Here is a 15,857-nt window from a genome sequence, read left to right on the forward strand (position 1 = left end):
TTTTTACTATGTTAATTCTACCTACCCAAGAGTATGGGAGATCTTTTTCACTTTCTGGTGTCTTCTTCAATTTCTTTCTTCAAAGATTTAAAGTTTTTGTCAAATAAGTCCTCCACTTGTTTGGTTAGGGTTACTGCAAGATATTTTATGCTATTTATGGCTTTTGTGAAGGCTGATGTTTCTCTGATTTCTTTCTCAGCCCTTTTTTCATCTGTGTACAGGAGGGCTACTGATTTTTTTTTTTAGTTAATCTTGTATCCTGCTACATTACTGAAAGTGTTTATGAGTTGTAGAAGTTCTTTGGTAGAATTTTTTAGATTGCTTATGTAAACTATCATATCATCAGCAAATAGTGAAAGTTTAACTCCTTTTCTGATTTGTATCCCCTTGATCTCCTTTTGGTGTCTTATTGTTCTGTCTAGGACCTCAAGAACTATATTGAATAGATATAGATAGAGTGGACAACCTTGTCTTGTTCCTGATTTCAGTGAAATTGCTGGGAGTTTCTCTTCATTTAGTTTGATGTTGGCTGTTGGCTTGCTGTATATTGCCTTTATTATGTATGTTTGGGTATGCTCCTTGTATCACTGCTCTCTCCAAGACCTTTATTATGAAGGGATGTTGTATTTTGTCGAATGCTTTTTCATCATCTTATGAGATGATCATGTGGTTTTTATTTTTCAGTTTGTTTATATGACGGATTACATTGACAGATTTTTTTTTCTCAACCCTTTACTCTGAGATGGTATCTGTCTTTGAGGTTGAGGTGTGTTTCTTGTATGCAGAAGAAGGATGGATTCTGTTTTAGTATCCAATCTATTAGCCTGTGCCTTTTTATAGGTGAGTTGGGTCTTTTTATATTAAGGGATACTAGTGACCAGTGATTGCTATCTCCTGTTAATTTAGTTTTCATTCTTGGTAATGTTAATTTGTGTGTTTTTTCCTTCTTTTGGGTTTACTGCCATGAGACCATCAATTGTCTGTATTTTTTATTGATTTAGACAACTTCCTTAGGTTGGAGTTTTCCATTTAGTATTTTGTGTAGGGCTGGGTTTGTGGTTAGGTATTAATTAAGTCTGGTTTTGTCATGGAATATATTGTTTTGTCCTTCTATGGGCATTGAAAGTTTTGCTGGGTATATAGTCTTGGCTGGCATCTGTAGTCTCTTAGTGCCTGCATAATGCTTGATCATGATCTTCTGGTTTTCATTGTCTCCAGTGAAAATTCAGGTGTAATTCTGATAGGTCTGCCTTTATATATTACTTGGCCTTTTTCCTTTGCAGCTCTTAATATTCTTTCTTTACTCTGTATGTTTAGTGTTTTGATTATTATGTGGTGAGGGAACTTTTTTTGGATCCAGTCTATTTGGTATTCTGTAAGCTTCTTGTATCTTCATAGGCACATCTTTCTTTAGGTTGGGAAAGTTTTCTTCTCTGATTCTGTTAAATTTATTTTCGGTGCTTTGGAGTTGAACTTCTTCTCCTTCTATGCATATTGTTCTTAGGTTTGGCCTTTTCATAGTGTTCCATATTTCCTGGATATTTTGGGTTAAGCTTTTGTTAGGCTTAATGTTTTCTTTAACTGATGAGTATATTTCCTCTATTGTATCTTCAGCACTTGAGATTCTCTCTTCCATCTCTTGTATTCTGCTGTTCATGCTTGCATTTGTGGTTCCTGATCATTCTCTCATGATTTCTGTTTCTAAAATTCCCTCAGATTGTGTTTTCTATATTGTCTCTATTTCAGTTTTCAAGTCTTGAATAGTTTCTTTCCTATGTTTGATTGCTTTTTCTTGGTTTTCTTTAAGGGATTTGCTGATGTCTTCCTTTTTTTTTGTTGTTTGTTTGTCTTTTCCTCCATTTCTTTGAGGGAATTTCTCATTTCATCTTTAAGAATTTCAAAAATTCTCCTGAAGTTATTTTTTAGGTAATATTCTTCTGCTTCATCTATATTTGGTTGTTCTAGTCTTGCTGTCGTAGGGTCTTTATGTTATACTGGTGTCGTGTTGTTCTTTGTGTTCATATCTTTTCTATTCATCTTTTCCTTTAATAGGTGTGGTTGGGGCTGTCTGTGATTCTGTTGATTAACCTTCTAGATGCCAGTGAATTCAAGGCTCAGATGGTTGTTCCTCATGGTACAGTCAGTGCCATGGTTCTAGTTACCCCATTGGTCACTTGGTGTTTCTGGAGATTGCTCAGCTCTCCTGGGTTTTGCTCTACTCTCTTGGAGTTTGCTTTCTCAGGCCTGCTCTAGTCTAGGTTGTCAGCTGAGACCTGTTTCTGTAAATGTCCCTGGTCTGCATCTGTTCCTGCAGAGGTCCCTGGCTTGTGATGTGTTACAGGAAGAAGAGACAAATCTTCAGAGAGTATATGCCATCACTAGGAGCTGTACCAGGACAGACTTACACATCCAGTAGAGAGAGTTGCTGCATCAGTGGAAAGCAAAACAATGAATGGAGAGGTATTTTGGATGAAGGCAGAGAGCCTAGATGGTGACAGTCCCCAGGGAAGTTTAAGAAGGGCTGCAGAAATCAAGGAGAGGCCACACCATATTCTCTATGTCCTCTCTTCACCAAGTGTCTGGTTCTTCTCTGTAACTAGGCACCGGATGCTGCAGCCCAACCAGATGGTCATGCCAACGCTTTCCTCGCCTTAGCAGGATAGTAAAATATCAGGGTGGGAAATGTTTCCAGCCCCAGCTGTGAGAATCACTAAGATGATCTGTTGAGGAAAGCAAGAAAGGAAGAAGGAATGAAAAGGAGGAAGAAGAAGGAGAGGGGGAAGAAAAGGCAAAGGGGGAGTGATGGGAAGAGAGAGAGGGAAGGAGGAATGGAGGAAGGAAGGCTGGATTGCAGCATCTTCCATGCTGAATTAAAACCGGTCCCTGGCCCAGTAACACTTCATTGCATGTAACTTTGTGATTTCTCATCATGTGTAGGCATGGGGCTGAGTACTTCTGGAGTACCATCATCCTTCCTTCTTGTCACAAGCCTGTGCTTTTGGCATTGGTGCTTTTAGGATTCCTACTCTGAAAAAAACAAAACAAAACAGGCAGCTTAATCTGTAGCCCAAGTGCTATGTACATATCAAGGCTTGAAGGGAAGACATGTCCACTTCCAGTTGCTGGCCATAAAATACTCCAGCCCTTCTGATAAGGGTAGAAAACCCAGGGCACAGGTACGCCACCTTGTGTGGTGGGCCGGCTACTGGAAACCCAGGATATGGGCCCGTCACGTCATGGCTCATGAACTGGCTACTGGAAAGCCAGAACACCGACATGTCCTGCATTGGGTCATGGGATGACTACTAGTGCTTCTCGAAGTATGAGACCGCCGTAGTCAAGAAAGACTTCTGAAAAGTACAACTCTTTATGAGATAGCTACCTGAAACAGAAGAGGAGGGGGGGCTCCTAGGTTTTGGGTGAGTGAGGTTCTTTGAGCGGGCAGCGAATAAAAACGAAAAGTCCCCTAACATAACTGTGTTAAAACCGTTGTCCATGCAGAGAACCTCATTTGTAGCTCTTACATTTATTTATCACATTGCCAAAAGCCGTAAAAACCATTACTAGTGACTCAGAGGTAGGTCGTATTCTCCTTGGCTGGCAATAGCCAGGAGCTAAGCCTTGCACTTTGCAACCAAAGTGAACTGTGTCTTTTATAATGGAAACCTTGACCTCAAGTCTTCTCCCCAAAAGGAAATAAAAAGTGGTAAAGAGATAACGGCTCTACCAGGCCTGATTCTGTGATGGATACAGATGGCAGTCCTGCAGACTTTTGGGTCTGTGAGGGCCACAATGAATCAGGAGCCCTCCCAGTGCCTCTAGTATCAGGTGGTCAGGTACCACCATACCAAGTGTTGCCTGAGGTCTCTAGACCCAGGCACCAGAGAGAAGAGAGGCAACAGCTCCACGACATCCCTTATGGTTGGGTCAGGCAGTATTCAACGAAGCACCACCTGCGACCCAGCCCAGAACCCTGATGCTGGGCAGTTGGGCGCCGTTGTGCTGAAAGAGATCAAGGTAGGGAGGTGGAAGAGAGGGAGAAGCAGAATAAGGAAAGGTGAGGGTAGTGAGGGACAGACTGACATAATTGCCCAGCTAGTCACCCAAGTCCAGAGAGATGCCTGGACCTGGGCTATAACCAAGGGCCAGGTCTTGATCCAGGGATCTGGAGCAGGTGGGGGGGGGGCTTTGTTGGTGTCTGTAGCTCCTGTTGTCACTGGAGGCTGTGCAGAAGCCTGTGGTGGGGTCATGTTGGTGTTCGAAGGTCATGCTGCCTTTGGGGTTGTACCAATCTGGGTGGCCTGCATGGCCTCTGGGGGCCATGGTGACAAACTGGGATGCTGCCGAGGACCATGGGTCCTGCCGAAGCCAGGGTCTGTGTTGATGTTCCTAACCCATGTTGCTTCCAGGGCCCTCATGGATGCCCCTGACTGGGCTGCAACATGTGACCATGTTGGTGTCCAAAGGCTGTGAAACTGGCAGTGTCAGGCTGATTTGGGTGGTCAGTGCTGTCAACTGGGATCTAGGGTCTGTATTGATGTCTGTGACTCCTGAAACCACCAAAGACCATGCTGATGCCAGTGGTCTAGCTGTTGCCTGGGGCCATGTTAGTATCCCAGGGCCATGCTGTTGCGGGGGCCATGCTGGTCAGAATGGCTTGCACTGCCACTAGGACCATGGGGACATCTGGCCCAGGCTTCTTCTAGGACCATGACTGGATCTGTATTGATGTCTGTGGCCCAAATTGTCACCAAAGGCCTCATAGATGCCTGGGATCTGGGTCACAATCTGTGGCTATGAGGGCATCTGACAACAATGTTGCCACCAGGGACATCCTGATCTGAGTGGCCTGTATTGTCACCCACGGCCACGGTATCGTCTGGGCCAGGGCTGCTACAGAGGGCCATTTCTGGGTCTGTGGTGCTATAGCAGGCAGGGCCTGACTGATGTTCAGAACTCCTATTGTCACCACCAGCCATGTAGAGGACCCTAGTGGGCCACCTCGGACCATGTCAGTGTCTGAGAACTGTGCCACACCCAGAGCCATGCTGATCTGGCTGGCTGGTGCTGCCACCAGGAGCCATGGAGACTTCTGGGCACAGGCTGCTGCCTAGGTCCATGTCTGGTTTCAGTTGCCCTGGAGGGCTCTGAGGATGCCCCGGGTCTGGCCGGCCACCTGGGACCAGTGAGAACAGTTGACCAATGTATACCCAGAGCCGACAGCCACACTGTGTGGAAGCGGGGAGCCCTACTATGTGGGAGCAGTTAGCACTCCCACCCAAGTGCTGCTCCTCAGACCTTGTGACTTTGGAGCTGCAGACAAGCTCAGAGAGGTCAAGTGTGCTGGCCCTGGTCACCCAAGACTGCAGTGTGCTGGGAAGACAGGAGGCAGGGAGCAGTATTCCACCTCGGGTTTCTGGTTTGTCTTTCTAAGGGTAGATCTCAGTGTTCTCTGAAACTATAGGCAAAGGATCTAGTTAGTGGTCTACAGGGAATCTCCTAAAAGGTAAAATCCTGATCTACCGCATTAAGTCTTGTTATAATGAGAATGTGTGTGTGCGTGTGTCTATCTGTCTGTCTGTCTCTCTGTGTGTGAGTGTGTCTATGTCTGCGTGTCTTGTATGCTGGAGGATGCTAGTTATCCCCCTCATCCACACTCTACCTTATTCTCTAGAGACAGGGTCTCTGCTATTTCAGAAAGTGTGCCTGCCCAGCAGGCTGTCAGAATCTGCTTGTCTCTGCCACCCATTGCTGGGACTACAGGCATGTACAGCCATGTCCAGCTTTTCACGTGGGCCACTATATATTTGACCTCAGGTCCCCAAGCTTGGCTATCAAGTGCTCTTAACCACTGAGCCTTTTCCCAGCAACCCCCCAACCTCCTAGGATAAAAAATATTCTGAGGGAGAATGTATGTTGACCTCAGTGCCAAGTCCTAGCCGCCTAGATTCAGAGAAGCCATGTGTCAAGCAAGCACTGTGTTCTTTTCCTTATGTTTGCCATGTTATTTAACCTCTGGTCACCCTAAAGAGTCTATTATCATCTTTATCCCCATTTTAGAGTTAAAGAAGTAGAAAAATTTTAAATCTAAAACTCAAGAGAGACCCAACATCTTGTTCGAGGCCACTCAACTGAAGAGAAATTTGGAGGATATGAACCCAGACAGTAGAGCAGGGACCACATTCTTCAACCTCAGCATTAAAGGAGACAAACAGGGGATGGGCCAAAGGAATTTGAAGGACATCCGGGCAGTGAATGTTCTAGTATAACTGCTTTTCAAACCTCAGTATGTTATTGAGCCAGGAGCTGGGGGCACCAGCATCTCCTGGTTCAGAGCTAGGTCATAGCTGTAACTTCCCAGCGTGCAAAGGACCAAGGAGGCAGCGGGCCTGGGGGCAGCTTGTCTCTGAAGGAGGATGAAATGCACAGAAGAAAGGAGGCCCCTGCTGTCTCATCCTCAGACACCAGTCCGTGGGAACCCAGCAGCTGTGATGTAAAATAGAAAGCGAACCCGTGAGCAGATTGAGCTGCTTTCAGGCCAGCAGGCTGCTGCACCCAAGCTGCTTACCAGGGCTCTGCATCCACCCCTTAAAGCCAAGCATTAAGAATGTGGTATCAGAACGAGGATTACATTTTAGGTCAGCAAAGTGCAATCCTCACTTGTTTTTACAAAGGACAGACCTTTCTGTGCCTCCAGCTTCCTTGGTATTTATGTGTGGCTATGGGCAAGATACTTGCCCTCTCTGGATCACAGTTAATTAACTCAGACCTGTGGTCGGCAGGTCAGTGGCTCCCGCCACTTCCCAGGGACTGAGCAGCTAGTCTATTTTCTACCTCGTGAAGGCAGGGGTGAGCAGATGAGCAGACCACACTCACCCCTGTTCTCTTGAGCTGACCAGTGAATGAGCCTCAAATGACCCCATGAGTGTGAGGGAAATTACCGTGTGAGAAGCGGCAGGCATGAAGAGACGTGTCTTGCTAAAAGAGAAATCCAAGTCTGGAGAGACCAGAGACCTGTTTACTGCACAGCTGAAGGATGGAGGATGAGGTTGATCTGTCCCGGAAGACTGATTCTAGCATAGACTGTGTGCAAAGGCAGAGTCTGCCGGAGCACGGGGAGGTTGGCTCGTCTCAGCGAAGGCCCTAGCAGAGCTTCCTGGAAGTAGAGCGTTGTGCCTGGTGAATTTACCCCAGCTCAAGAGGGACCACACACACTTCAGCTCTGAAGTGAGGGCCACAGCTCAGTTGTGGGAATACTTGCTCAGCAAGTACAGAGCCCTACTTCCAACCCTTAGCAGCACGTGAACTGGGCATGCTTGTACAGGCAGAAGAGTCAGACTATCCAGGTCATCCATGACAACAGAGCGAAGATGAGGCCAGACTGGGGATTCCTGAAGCTAAAGCTGTCTCTCTTTGTTCTGACTCTGAGAACCACGGATGTTCTGCACAAAGCAATTATTCATATAAGGCATGACACCCTCTGCCTACTCTGTTTACATTTCTTGCACGTTTGAGCCACATCATCCCTGGCTTGACTGAAGGCTGTCTCACGACAGGATGATTTGGGAAGAGTCAGCACTGGGATGCTTCTTGTTGCTGTGACCTGGAATGGCAGGGACTCACGGTATGCCCGAAGAAACTGTAGCCAAGGATGTTTCCCATGGGGAAAACGTGCCGAGGCCCTTCAGACCAAAAAAGAAGTTCCCAGTCAAGGTGTCTTAATCCATGGAGTCTGAATAAATGGCCCCAGTGGTTAAGAGTACTTACTGATCTTGCAGAGAATCTGAGACTGGTTCCCAGCACCTGTACTGGGCATCTCACAATTCCAGCTTCAGGGTATCGGATTCCCTTTTCTGGTGCAAGCACTAACACATACATGGTATTCTCATTCTGCTTCTCTGTCTATTTCTGACTGTCTCTGTCTCTCTCCTTTACACACACCTTAAGTCTTTTCTAAAAGCTATAGAAGGACCTGGGTATTGAAATTGCTTCCCCTTCTCTCAATCTTCTCTAAATCGTCCATCCACAGACATGAGAAAAGTGAAGCTCACAGATTTGCCTCAGGAAGCACATTCCAAAATGTACCTCTGGGGGACAAATGCAAATGTGCTGACTCACAGTTGGGTCCAGGGAGCTGGTAGAACATCAGCGTTTCCAGACTTCATGTGACTATGGCCTCCCTTCTCCCAGTAGATCTGGGGGACCTGCAAACTCATGGTCCCTAGAACAAAACTGTGAGGCATGCCAGGACAGGCTCTTCAGAGAATCCTGGGACATACAGACATAGAGATTTCCTCAGAGGAAGGGAGCTGGACAGAGAATATGTGACTTTGGCCTACGGTTCAACAGTTTAGGGAAGAGCAAAAGAGCTAACACTCGGTGGGTGCTCACTCTAAAGTAGGATCACCCCAGCAGCTCTACTCAGCTGTGAGAACTACCACTGCATGGCAGCACTAGAGCTTGGGACACATGATATCTAGCTTAACCTTTCTACCATGTTGGGAAAGACACATTATCTCCATGTCACTACTAAGGACATCAAGTCTTAGGAAGGTCCAGAGGCCTGTTAAAACCCATTCAGTAACACAATTGCAAAAGCCAAGTTTGGACCCAAGATGGTCTTGCTTCCCTTGCCCACTAGGATATGTTGGCTCTCTCCTTTTAGTGACTGTGGGAGACAAAGAGATATCTACTTTGCAGATGAGGAAGCCAAGCCTGGGTTCCATGGTCAGTCACACAGTGAAGGAGTGGTGGAGATGGGATGGTCTATTCACCATCTTCCAGCTCTCGGGTCTGCATCCAAACGGTTCCACGTGAGGCTACGTTGAGTTTGGTTCCATTGACTGATGTTCTCACCTCATGCTGAGGTACCACTCATGAGGCAGAGAGTCACAAGGCTTGGGGAACTTACACCCAAAATTTAGGCGCTCCCGTATGCAGAGACACAGTTTTGTCCTTCTCACTGTGGAAGCAGAGCCTGAAGAGATACTTGTTTTTGCTTGAGGGATGCATTAAAACAGAAGCTTGCTTGACCTCTACCAGTAGACAGATGATTTGTCTAATTAGGTAAAGAGCTTTCATGCTCATGTACGTTTTGAACCCTAATGAGCCGTCACGATGAAAGGTTTGCCCTTGGCTCAGAACTGCCGCAGATCCTTCCCTTCCTCAGTGGAAAAGACCAGCACAGTAAACAGAACCTCGTTTCCATGGAAGCGCACACTCTCTGCCTTTTTTCTTCTTAGTACTTGAAAAGGTAATTATTTGATTTCTCTTTATATTTTTGGATATCACACAGCGGTTAAGATTGGCCATCTCTATTACGCCAAGCTATTTTGGGGAGTTTGCATTTATATTTCTCTTTTAATCTGCTCTTTAGAGCATTAGCTGTCTGGGCAGCAGGGTCCAACTTCTGGTCGCGGCCACTAATTCACATCCAGCAGAGCAAAGGGATGTGACCCCAGAGAAAGCGCTAGACACCAAGAAACTAGAGTCTCTCAGTGGCGGGAGTCTGTGGTCAGGGTGGTACCCAACAGATAGACTGAGACCCCACATTCACACCAGGGAGGCACACTGTCTCATCTGGTTGCCTTTGCTGCCCCTTGGTGGCACTTGTCAGAAATGCAGCCAGCATGGAGCAACACTCAGTCACCATTTTCTGAAGGTTGGCGCCTACCGAAGACTTTCTACTTTCTGAGTGAATTTTGTTAATTCACTCAGTGGCCTTAGGAAGAGTTACCCTGAAGATCAGATGATGAGACCCAAAAGACAGAGGTGGTACAAAATTTGCCCGAGATCACATGGCTACTAAGGACATAGCCATGATAAATACATACCCATTGCTGTCAATCTAAGGCCACAGCCTCCACCAAAGAATTCTTTCAGTCGTGGTAATTCTGCAGTGAGCGTGCAGACTTCGGTTACTTGTCAGGAGCAAGAGTTTAAGGAGGAGACTAAGCAAGGGATGGAAGCCTGACTCAGTGGAAGAGCATGCACAAGCCCTGGGATTTGCTCTCCAACATCACAGGAAACGTGAAACAAGAAAGAAGCTTCCATATTGGTGAACATGTGTTCTTGGGAAAGCCAGAAGAAACTGAAACGCTTAGCACCCTATGTCAGCCTGTCCATCTACCTTCCCGTGGCTGTTATCCTCAACTGTCAGGTGAGGACTAATATACCCACCTCCAAATGTGTGCTGTCCCTTTTGAAAAGCACAGAACTTCTCAAATAGCCATGCCAAGTGTTTGTCTGCTGTGAAACCATTTTGTGTAAAAAAGAACAACAGCAACCACAGCAAAGTCAAATGCAGTTGGCAGACCAATTTCTTAGGGTTAGGGTGATGCTTATAAGATTGTTAATTTTGAGAGAGTAACCTTCTGTATCCAGAATTCCTTCTGTGTGATGTCTGTTAGCATAGGTTTCTCTGGTTCTTTAGGAAAGACTTGGAATAGGTAGAGGGGTCGGGGACTTGGACAGGCATCAGTAAATGCTGATCTACCCTCCTTAGCTGTACCTGTTCCTGCCACATTTGAGCTCCAAGGACTAGAGACCCACTCTGTCTTGTTCCTTTACATATCCTTCTTGTTTAGAGGCTTCTTTATGTGTGTGTGTGTGTGTGTGTGTGTGTGTGTGTGTGTGTGTGTATATATATATATATATATAGTGTGTGTGTGTGTGTCTGTCTGTCTGTCTGTAAGACTGTATGAGTTTATGTCCTGTGTATGAGGATGTCTTCAGAGGCCAGGTTGGTAGATTCCCTGGAGCTAGAGATACAGGATTTAGGAGCCTCCTTATAGGGATGTTGGGAATGAAACCCAGGACCCCTAGAGGAGCAGCAAGCACTCTTAACCCCTGAGCTATCTCTCCCTCACACTCCTGTTCCGAGTTCTATTGTATTGATATATTAAAACTTTCATGAATGCAAGTATAAATGCATAAATGAATGAACTAATGAATGACTGAAGCTGTGGGTGAGCCTTGCCGGTTCATCCCCCTCTCTGCCATGAGTTCCACAAGACAGACTGGAGAACACCAGTGCCCTTGGGACACAGCATCAAGGCTGCTTCTGGGTCTGCAGTGTCACCTCTGTGAGCATCTGCTTTTCCGGCAAAAGCTTCAGCTTTCCATCTAAACACCTCCCTTTGCAGGAAGCCACAGGATATTTCATTTGCATGTGTATTCGGAACACGACATTTCTGAGTGGTCTAAGTAGATGTTGCACCTGGATCGGGAATGAAAACGTTCAGAGGCAAAGGATAAAAGTAGCTCACTGGAGCTCAAAGGCAGTTGAGGACATTCATTCCCATGTGTGCCGATCAGAAGCAGAGATGGGGTTGGGGTGCCAATCAGAAGCAGAGATGGGGATGGGGTGCCAGTCAGAAGCAGAGATGGGTTCCATCCTTCAGAACAGGATTTTGAGTGGATATCCATGGATGACATAATAAAATAAAGATGTCTGACCCCAGTAAGAACTAGTGAGTACCAATGTCTTATCCACATCCCTTCCACACAATTGTTCCTGGGCTTTCTGCACCAGAGCATCACACCTCCCAGTGGCTCTGAGGGCTTCTTCTGGAATATCTAGAAAGAGCATTCACCAGAGCTGTTGTGGTATTGGTGTCTCAGAACACACAGCCACGTGTCTCGGTCCAGTTCTCACGATGAAAGCAGCAGTGGAGACAAAGCATTGCCAGGTCTCACACTGGGCAGGGGTGAGAATGTTCAGTACCAGTGGGGAAGTGACAGCAAAATGCCCACCTTAGAAGCCTAAGACCTGGGATCCTAACACCCATGTAAAAGCCCTAATCAAGCCACATATGCCAGTGGCCTAGTGAGATGGGGTGGAAACAGCAGCATCCATGGAGCTCACGGGCCACGCGGTAATCCCACCTCAGCAGCGATGGAAACAGGAGGACCCTGGAGCTCCTTCGCCAGCCAGTTCAGCACACTTGGTGATTTGGGGGCTAATGAGAGAGCCTGTCTCAATAAAACAGGGTGGATTACTTATTCCTGGGGAACTGCATCTGAAGTTGATGTCTGGCCTACACACACACACACACACACACACATACACACACACGCACACATTTATTGACACATAGAAACACACATATGTCATGTCAATGCATACACATATACTCACTTACATGTGGCCATACACATACATGTCTCTGTATACATATGTTTGTGCACGCACATATGCCCGTTTTTAGAAGAAAGGGACTTAAAATATTTAGCTAACTGGTTAGTTAGTGGGTGGTTAGTATGTCCTAAGAAGAAGGATGCCAACCATCCTGTTTAAATGGCACTATTTCCCCTTGACAGTTTCTGTGAGTGGCATAACTTACTGAAGAAAGCACAGCAAATATAGCCTGAAGCCTAATGTTAGGTTTGCTTCAAAATAAAATTTGCTTAGAAACCTTCAACTCCTACAAAAGGAATTGAGTACTATGGCTTGCCGCTTATCTTAAGTACAATTTTATCGGAACACCTAGGTTCTCATTCATTTAGAGGTGCTCTGTGGCTGATGTCACACAGCACAGAAGTTGACTCAGACAGCAGAGAGTGGCAGCACTGAAGCCCAAGCTGCACCTAGATATTGCTTTATAGAAATGTCTCCCATGTCCTACCGTAGATTTGCAGAGAGCAACAAGGACTGCGCAACAGAAACCTTTGTTCTAAAGATGGGCGCATTGGAACCAGAGAAGTTGGGAATTACCCCAGCCATGGCTTTTCTTGTCTTTATATGCTAGTTCTCATGAAAAGGGAAGGGCGGAAAAGATTTTATATTAGATCTTGAAGCCATTATTTGGAAGTAGCCATCCAGAGAACAATTGGGGATGTCTTAGTGCTTACTAAGAAGTGCGTTGACTAATCTCCTATGGACCAGGACAGAAGAACCTCTCTATCTGTGCCGTGCCATGGGCTTCTGAGACATCTAATGCTGGTTTCTTTCTGGAATATTCATTGTGTAAAGTGCTTTGTCACTGGGTCCCAACAGGCTTCATATCAGACCCTCACGGGGAGCGTTTCTTTAGAACCATTCAAGTGGTTAACAGATCCTGCACAATGTCATTCAAACGCCCAGCGTAGCACGCTCTACCTGGGAACATTTCTTGGGAATTTCACTCAGACTGGATGTGTTGATTGTTATGTTTTTTTAACTAAAATAAGTGCATGGGTCAAGGTGGGGGCGCAGGGTGGTATAAGGTGAAAAGTAATAAGTTTATTGGCTTTTATGTCCCCAACTGAGAGTCTCCCTCTTTTTGTTTGTGTTTTGTGCAGCTGGACAATCCAGATGAGCAGGCTGCCCAGATCAGACGAGAGCTGGATGGACGTCTCCAAATGGCAGACCAAATAGCCAGGGTAAGGGACTTTACAGGTTCTTCACTGGTACCAGGTCAAGGTCCTACCCAAGAAGTGTACTGACTGGTAAGGTCTTCAAAAGATGAAGGAGAGGGACTGGGAACAGAGCCCGGTTTGGTATGCCTCGAGTTCTAGCCTCAACACTGCATAAACCAAACCAGAAATGGAAGTGTACGCCTGTAGTGCCAGCATGAAGTAGAAGTAGGAAGATCAGGAGTCCAAAGTCATCCTTGGCTACCTAGTAAGTCTGAAGTAAACCTTGGCTTCATGAAACTCTGTCAAAAGGAAGAGAAAGGGAGAAAGGAAGAAAGAAAGGAAGCGGAGAGGAGGGGAAGGAGGGAAAGAGGGAAGGGAGAAAAGGAGAGGAACCAAACAATGGTTGTTCCAATAGCCTCTGGTAGAAATATGGTTCACTATGACAAGTACCCAGTTGCCATTCTAAAACCCAGATGTGACCATCTAAAACCGAGCTTCAGAACCCCTCAACACAGCCCCATGACTCCAGGACAATGTAACCACTTTCAGATGACTCTCAAATGCTCTGAGGCAGTGGGATGTGCCCTCCTTTATTTATAAGTCACGTGCATCACAATTTGCCATCACAGACCCAGGACCCAGCCAGAGAACATCCCCTGCTGAAGATTCCAGACCTGTTCCAGACTCAACGTCTTTGTACCCACCTTTAGCTTGGGAAGATCTTTCTTCTCCCTCCCACCCAGCAAACTTCCTCGTTAGCCTTCAGCGTTTGACTTCAGACATTTACCCTGAGTTCTTACACCATTCTGCATGCAGACCCTTGCTGAGCAGACTGAGTCTTCTGGCAAATAGGCCTTGTCTAAACTTGGGATTGTATCTTATTGTTGATGCCTACAGCTTGGTATCATCTATTTTTCCTGTCGTTGATATTCCCATTAGGATAATTAGTATTCCTGCTTGTAGCATTTATTGGGTCCTGACTCTGTCAGACATACTGTTTACATGCTCCCAATGACACGATCTCTCTAGGGACATTCTGTTTGTCTTCTTTGTTTTAAAGACTGAGGTAGGCAGACTGTGCAGAATAGACACCAATGAAGGAGCTGTGCTCGCCGCTCAACTGAGACCTCATGCTAGTCAGCTCTTATAGCTAGGACAAGATACCCAAGAAAAATCACTTCAAAGAGGAAGGATTTCTCTTCTTTTGTGATTTCAGAGTTTTGAGTCCTTGACACACTACTCTGAGTCTGAGTTATGGCAGTAAGGGCACGTGGTAAAAGAGGCTACTCACCTCATGCCTTCCGGGGATGGGAGGCAAACAAGAAGGGCTCAGGGACAAGTACCATTCAAAGACATTTCTTGGTTTCTTTTTCTGTTGCTATTGTAAAACAACCCAACAAGATCAACTTAAAGAGAGAAAGGTTTTATTTTGACTGGGACTTCCAGAGCGATGTGACCCATCATGGTGGTGAAGAGAAGACCATGACCAGGGGAGGTCTGATGGCAGGAACAGAAAGTTAGGTGGTCACATTGCATTCACAATCAGGGTACATGGAGGGAACAGGAAGTTGAACACGTCTGGAACCTCAGGGCCCACTGGGAGGGACTCACTTCTTCAGTCAAGGATCTACTTCTTAAGGGTTCACCACCTTCCTGTGCAGAACCACAGTTGTGAACCAAATGTTTAAACACTGGAGCCTATGGAGAACATTAAACATTCATACCACAGCACCAGTGACCTACTTCCTATAAATAGGCTCTGCCTTCCCACAGTCCATTCAGGAATGATTTGATCAGTAGATTAATCCATTAATGAAGTCAGAACTATTATCATCCAACTGCCTCTCAAAAGCCAGCATCCAAGCCTTTAATAATTTTAAGACTTTAGACAGACAGCTTCATATTCAAACCAAAGTAGGTCTCACGAAATAACAGACTAGCGGAAGATTGAGGCAGTTAACCCAACAAAGAATTTAAGGATGCCCCCATGAAACTCCTAATTAAAATAATATTTAATGAAATATGTGAAAAACACAATTTTAATGTCAATATCTCCTAAGAAGAAAGTGTCAAACATCTCTACAAACCCCGCTTCCCTGCTGACCGTGGGGCAGGTGGACGATGGTTGGAAGTGCCAAGGAGGGTGGGCAGAAGAGAAATTCTTCAGGAGAAGTATCCCAGGGGTTGGATCTAGAGAAAGGAGCCCTACTACATGAGAAGCTAAGGGAAAAAGTCCAGAATGGAAGCCCGTCTGTTTGTACTCAGCTTCTCTGAGATGTTTGGCATCTTATTTTTTGAACACCTTTGAAGTTTATAGTCAAGACAGTCTGGCAACTATAAATAATGTGTAGCTACGGGTTTGGTTAAAGGTGGTGTGGGCAGCTCTTGTGTTTTGAAATGTGCTTGATGTGGGCGCAACATCACTAAGTTTGTACAATTTGCATCTTCTGTAACTCAATGTCTCCAGGTAGAGGATTTTCTGGAAGATTGCGGCCATTTAGAGCATTTGCTTACCTTGG

At 45.8% G+C, this 15,857-nt stretch overlaps 1 protein-coding gene across 19 annotated transcripts in view; it reads left to right on the plus strand.

Annotated features, from left to right (window-relative positions):
• The window catches only part of Cadps (calcium dependent secretion activator), a 437,227-nt gene that overhangs the window by 174,005 nt on the left and 247,365 nt on the right, over positions 1 to 15,857 (plus strand). For all 19 annotated transcript variants that reach the window (XM_041663140.1, XM_041663146.1, XM_041663141.1 and 16 more), the window contains exon 4: positions 13,282 to 13,362. In XM_041663140.1, the coding sequence (XP_041519074.1) occupies positions 13,282 to 13,362 (81 nt within the window). The remainder of the gene's footprint in view (positions 1 to 13,281; positions 13,363 to 15,857) is intronic.

This window comes from Microtus oregoni, unplaced genomic scaffold (assembly GCF_018167655.1).
Source record: "Microtus oregoni isolate MIOR12 unplaced genomic scaffold, Mior012 000013F_ref0000133, whole genome shotgun sequence".
Taxonomy (NCBI): domain Eukaryota; kingdom Metazoa; phylum Chordata; class Mammalia; order Rodentia; family Cricetidae; genus Microtus; species Microtus oregoni.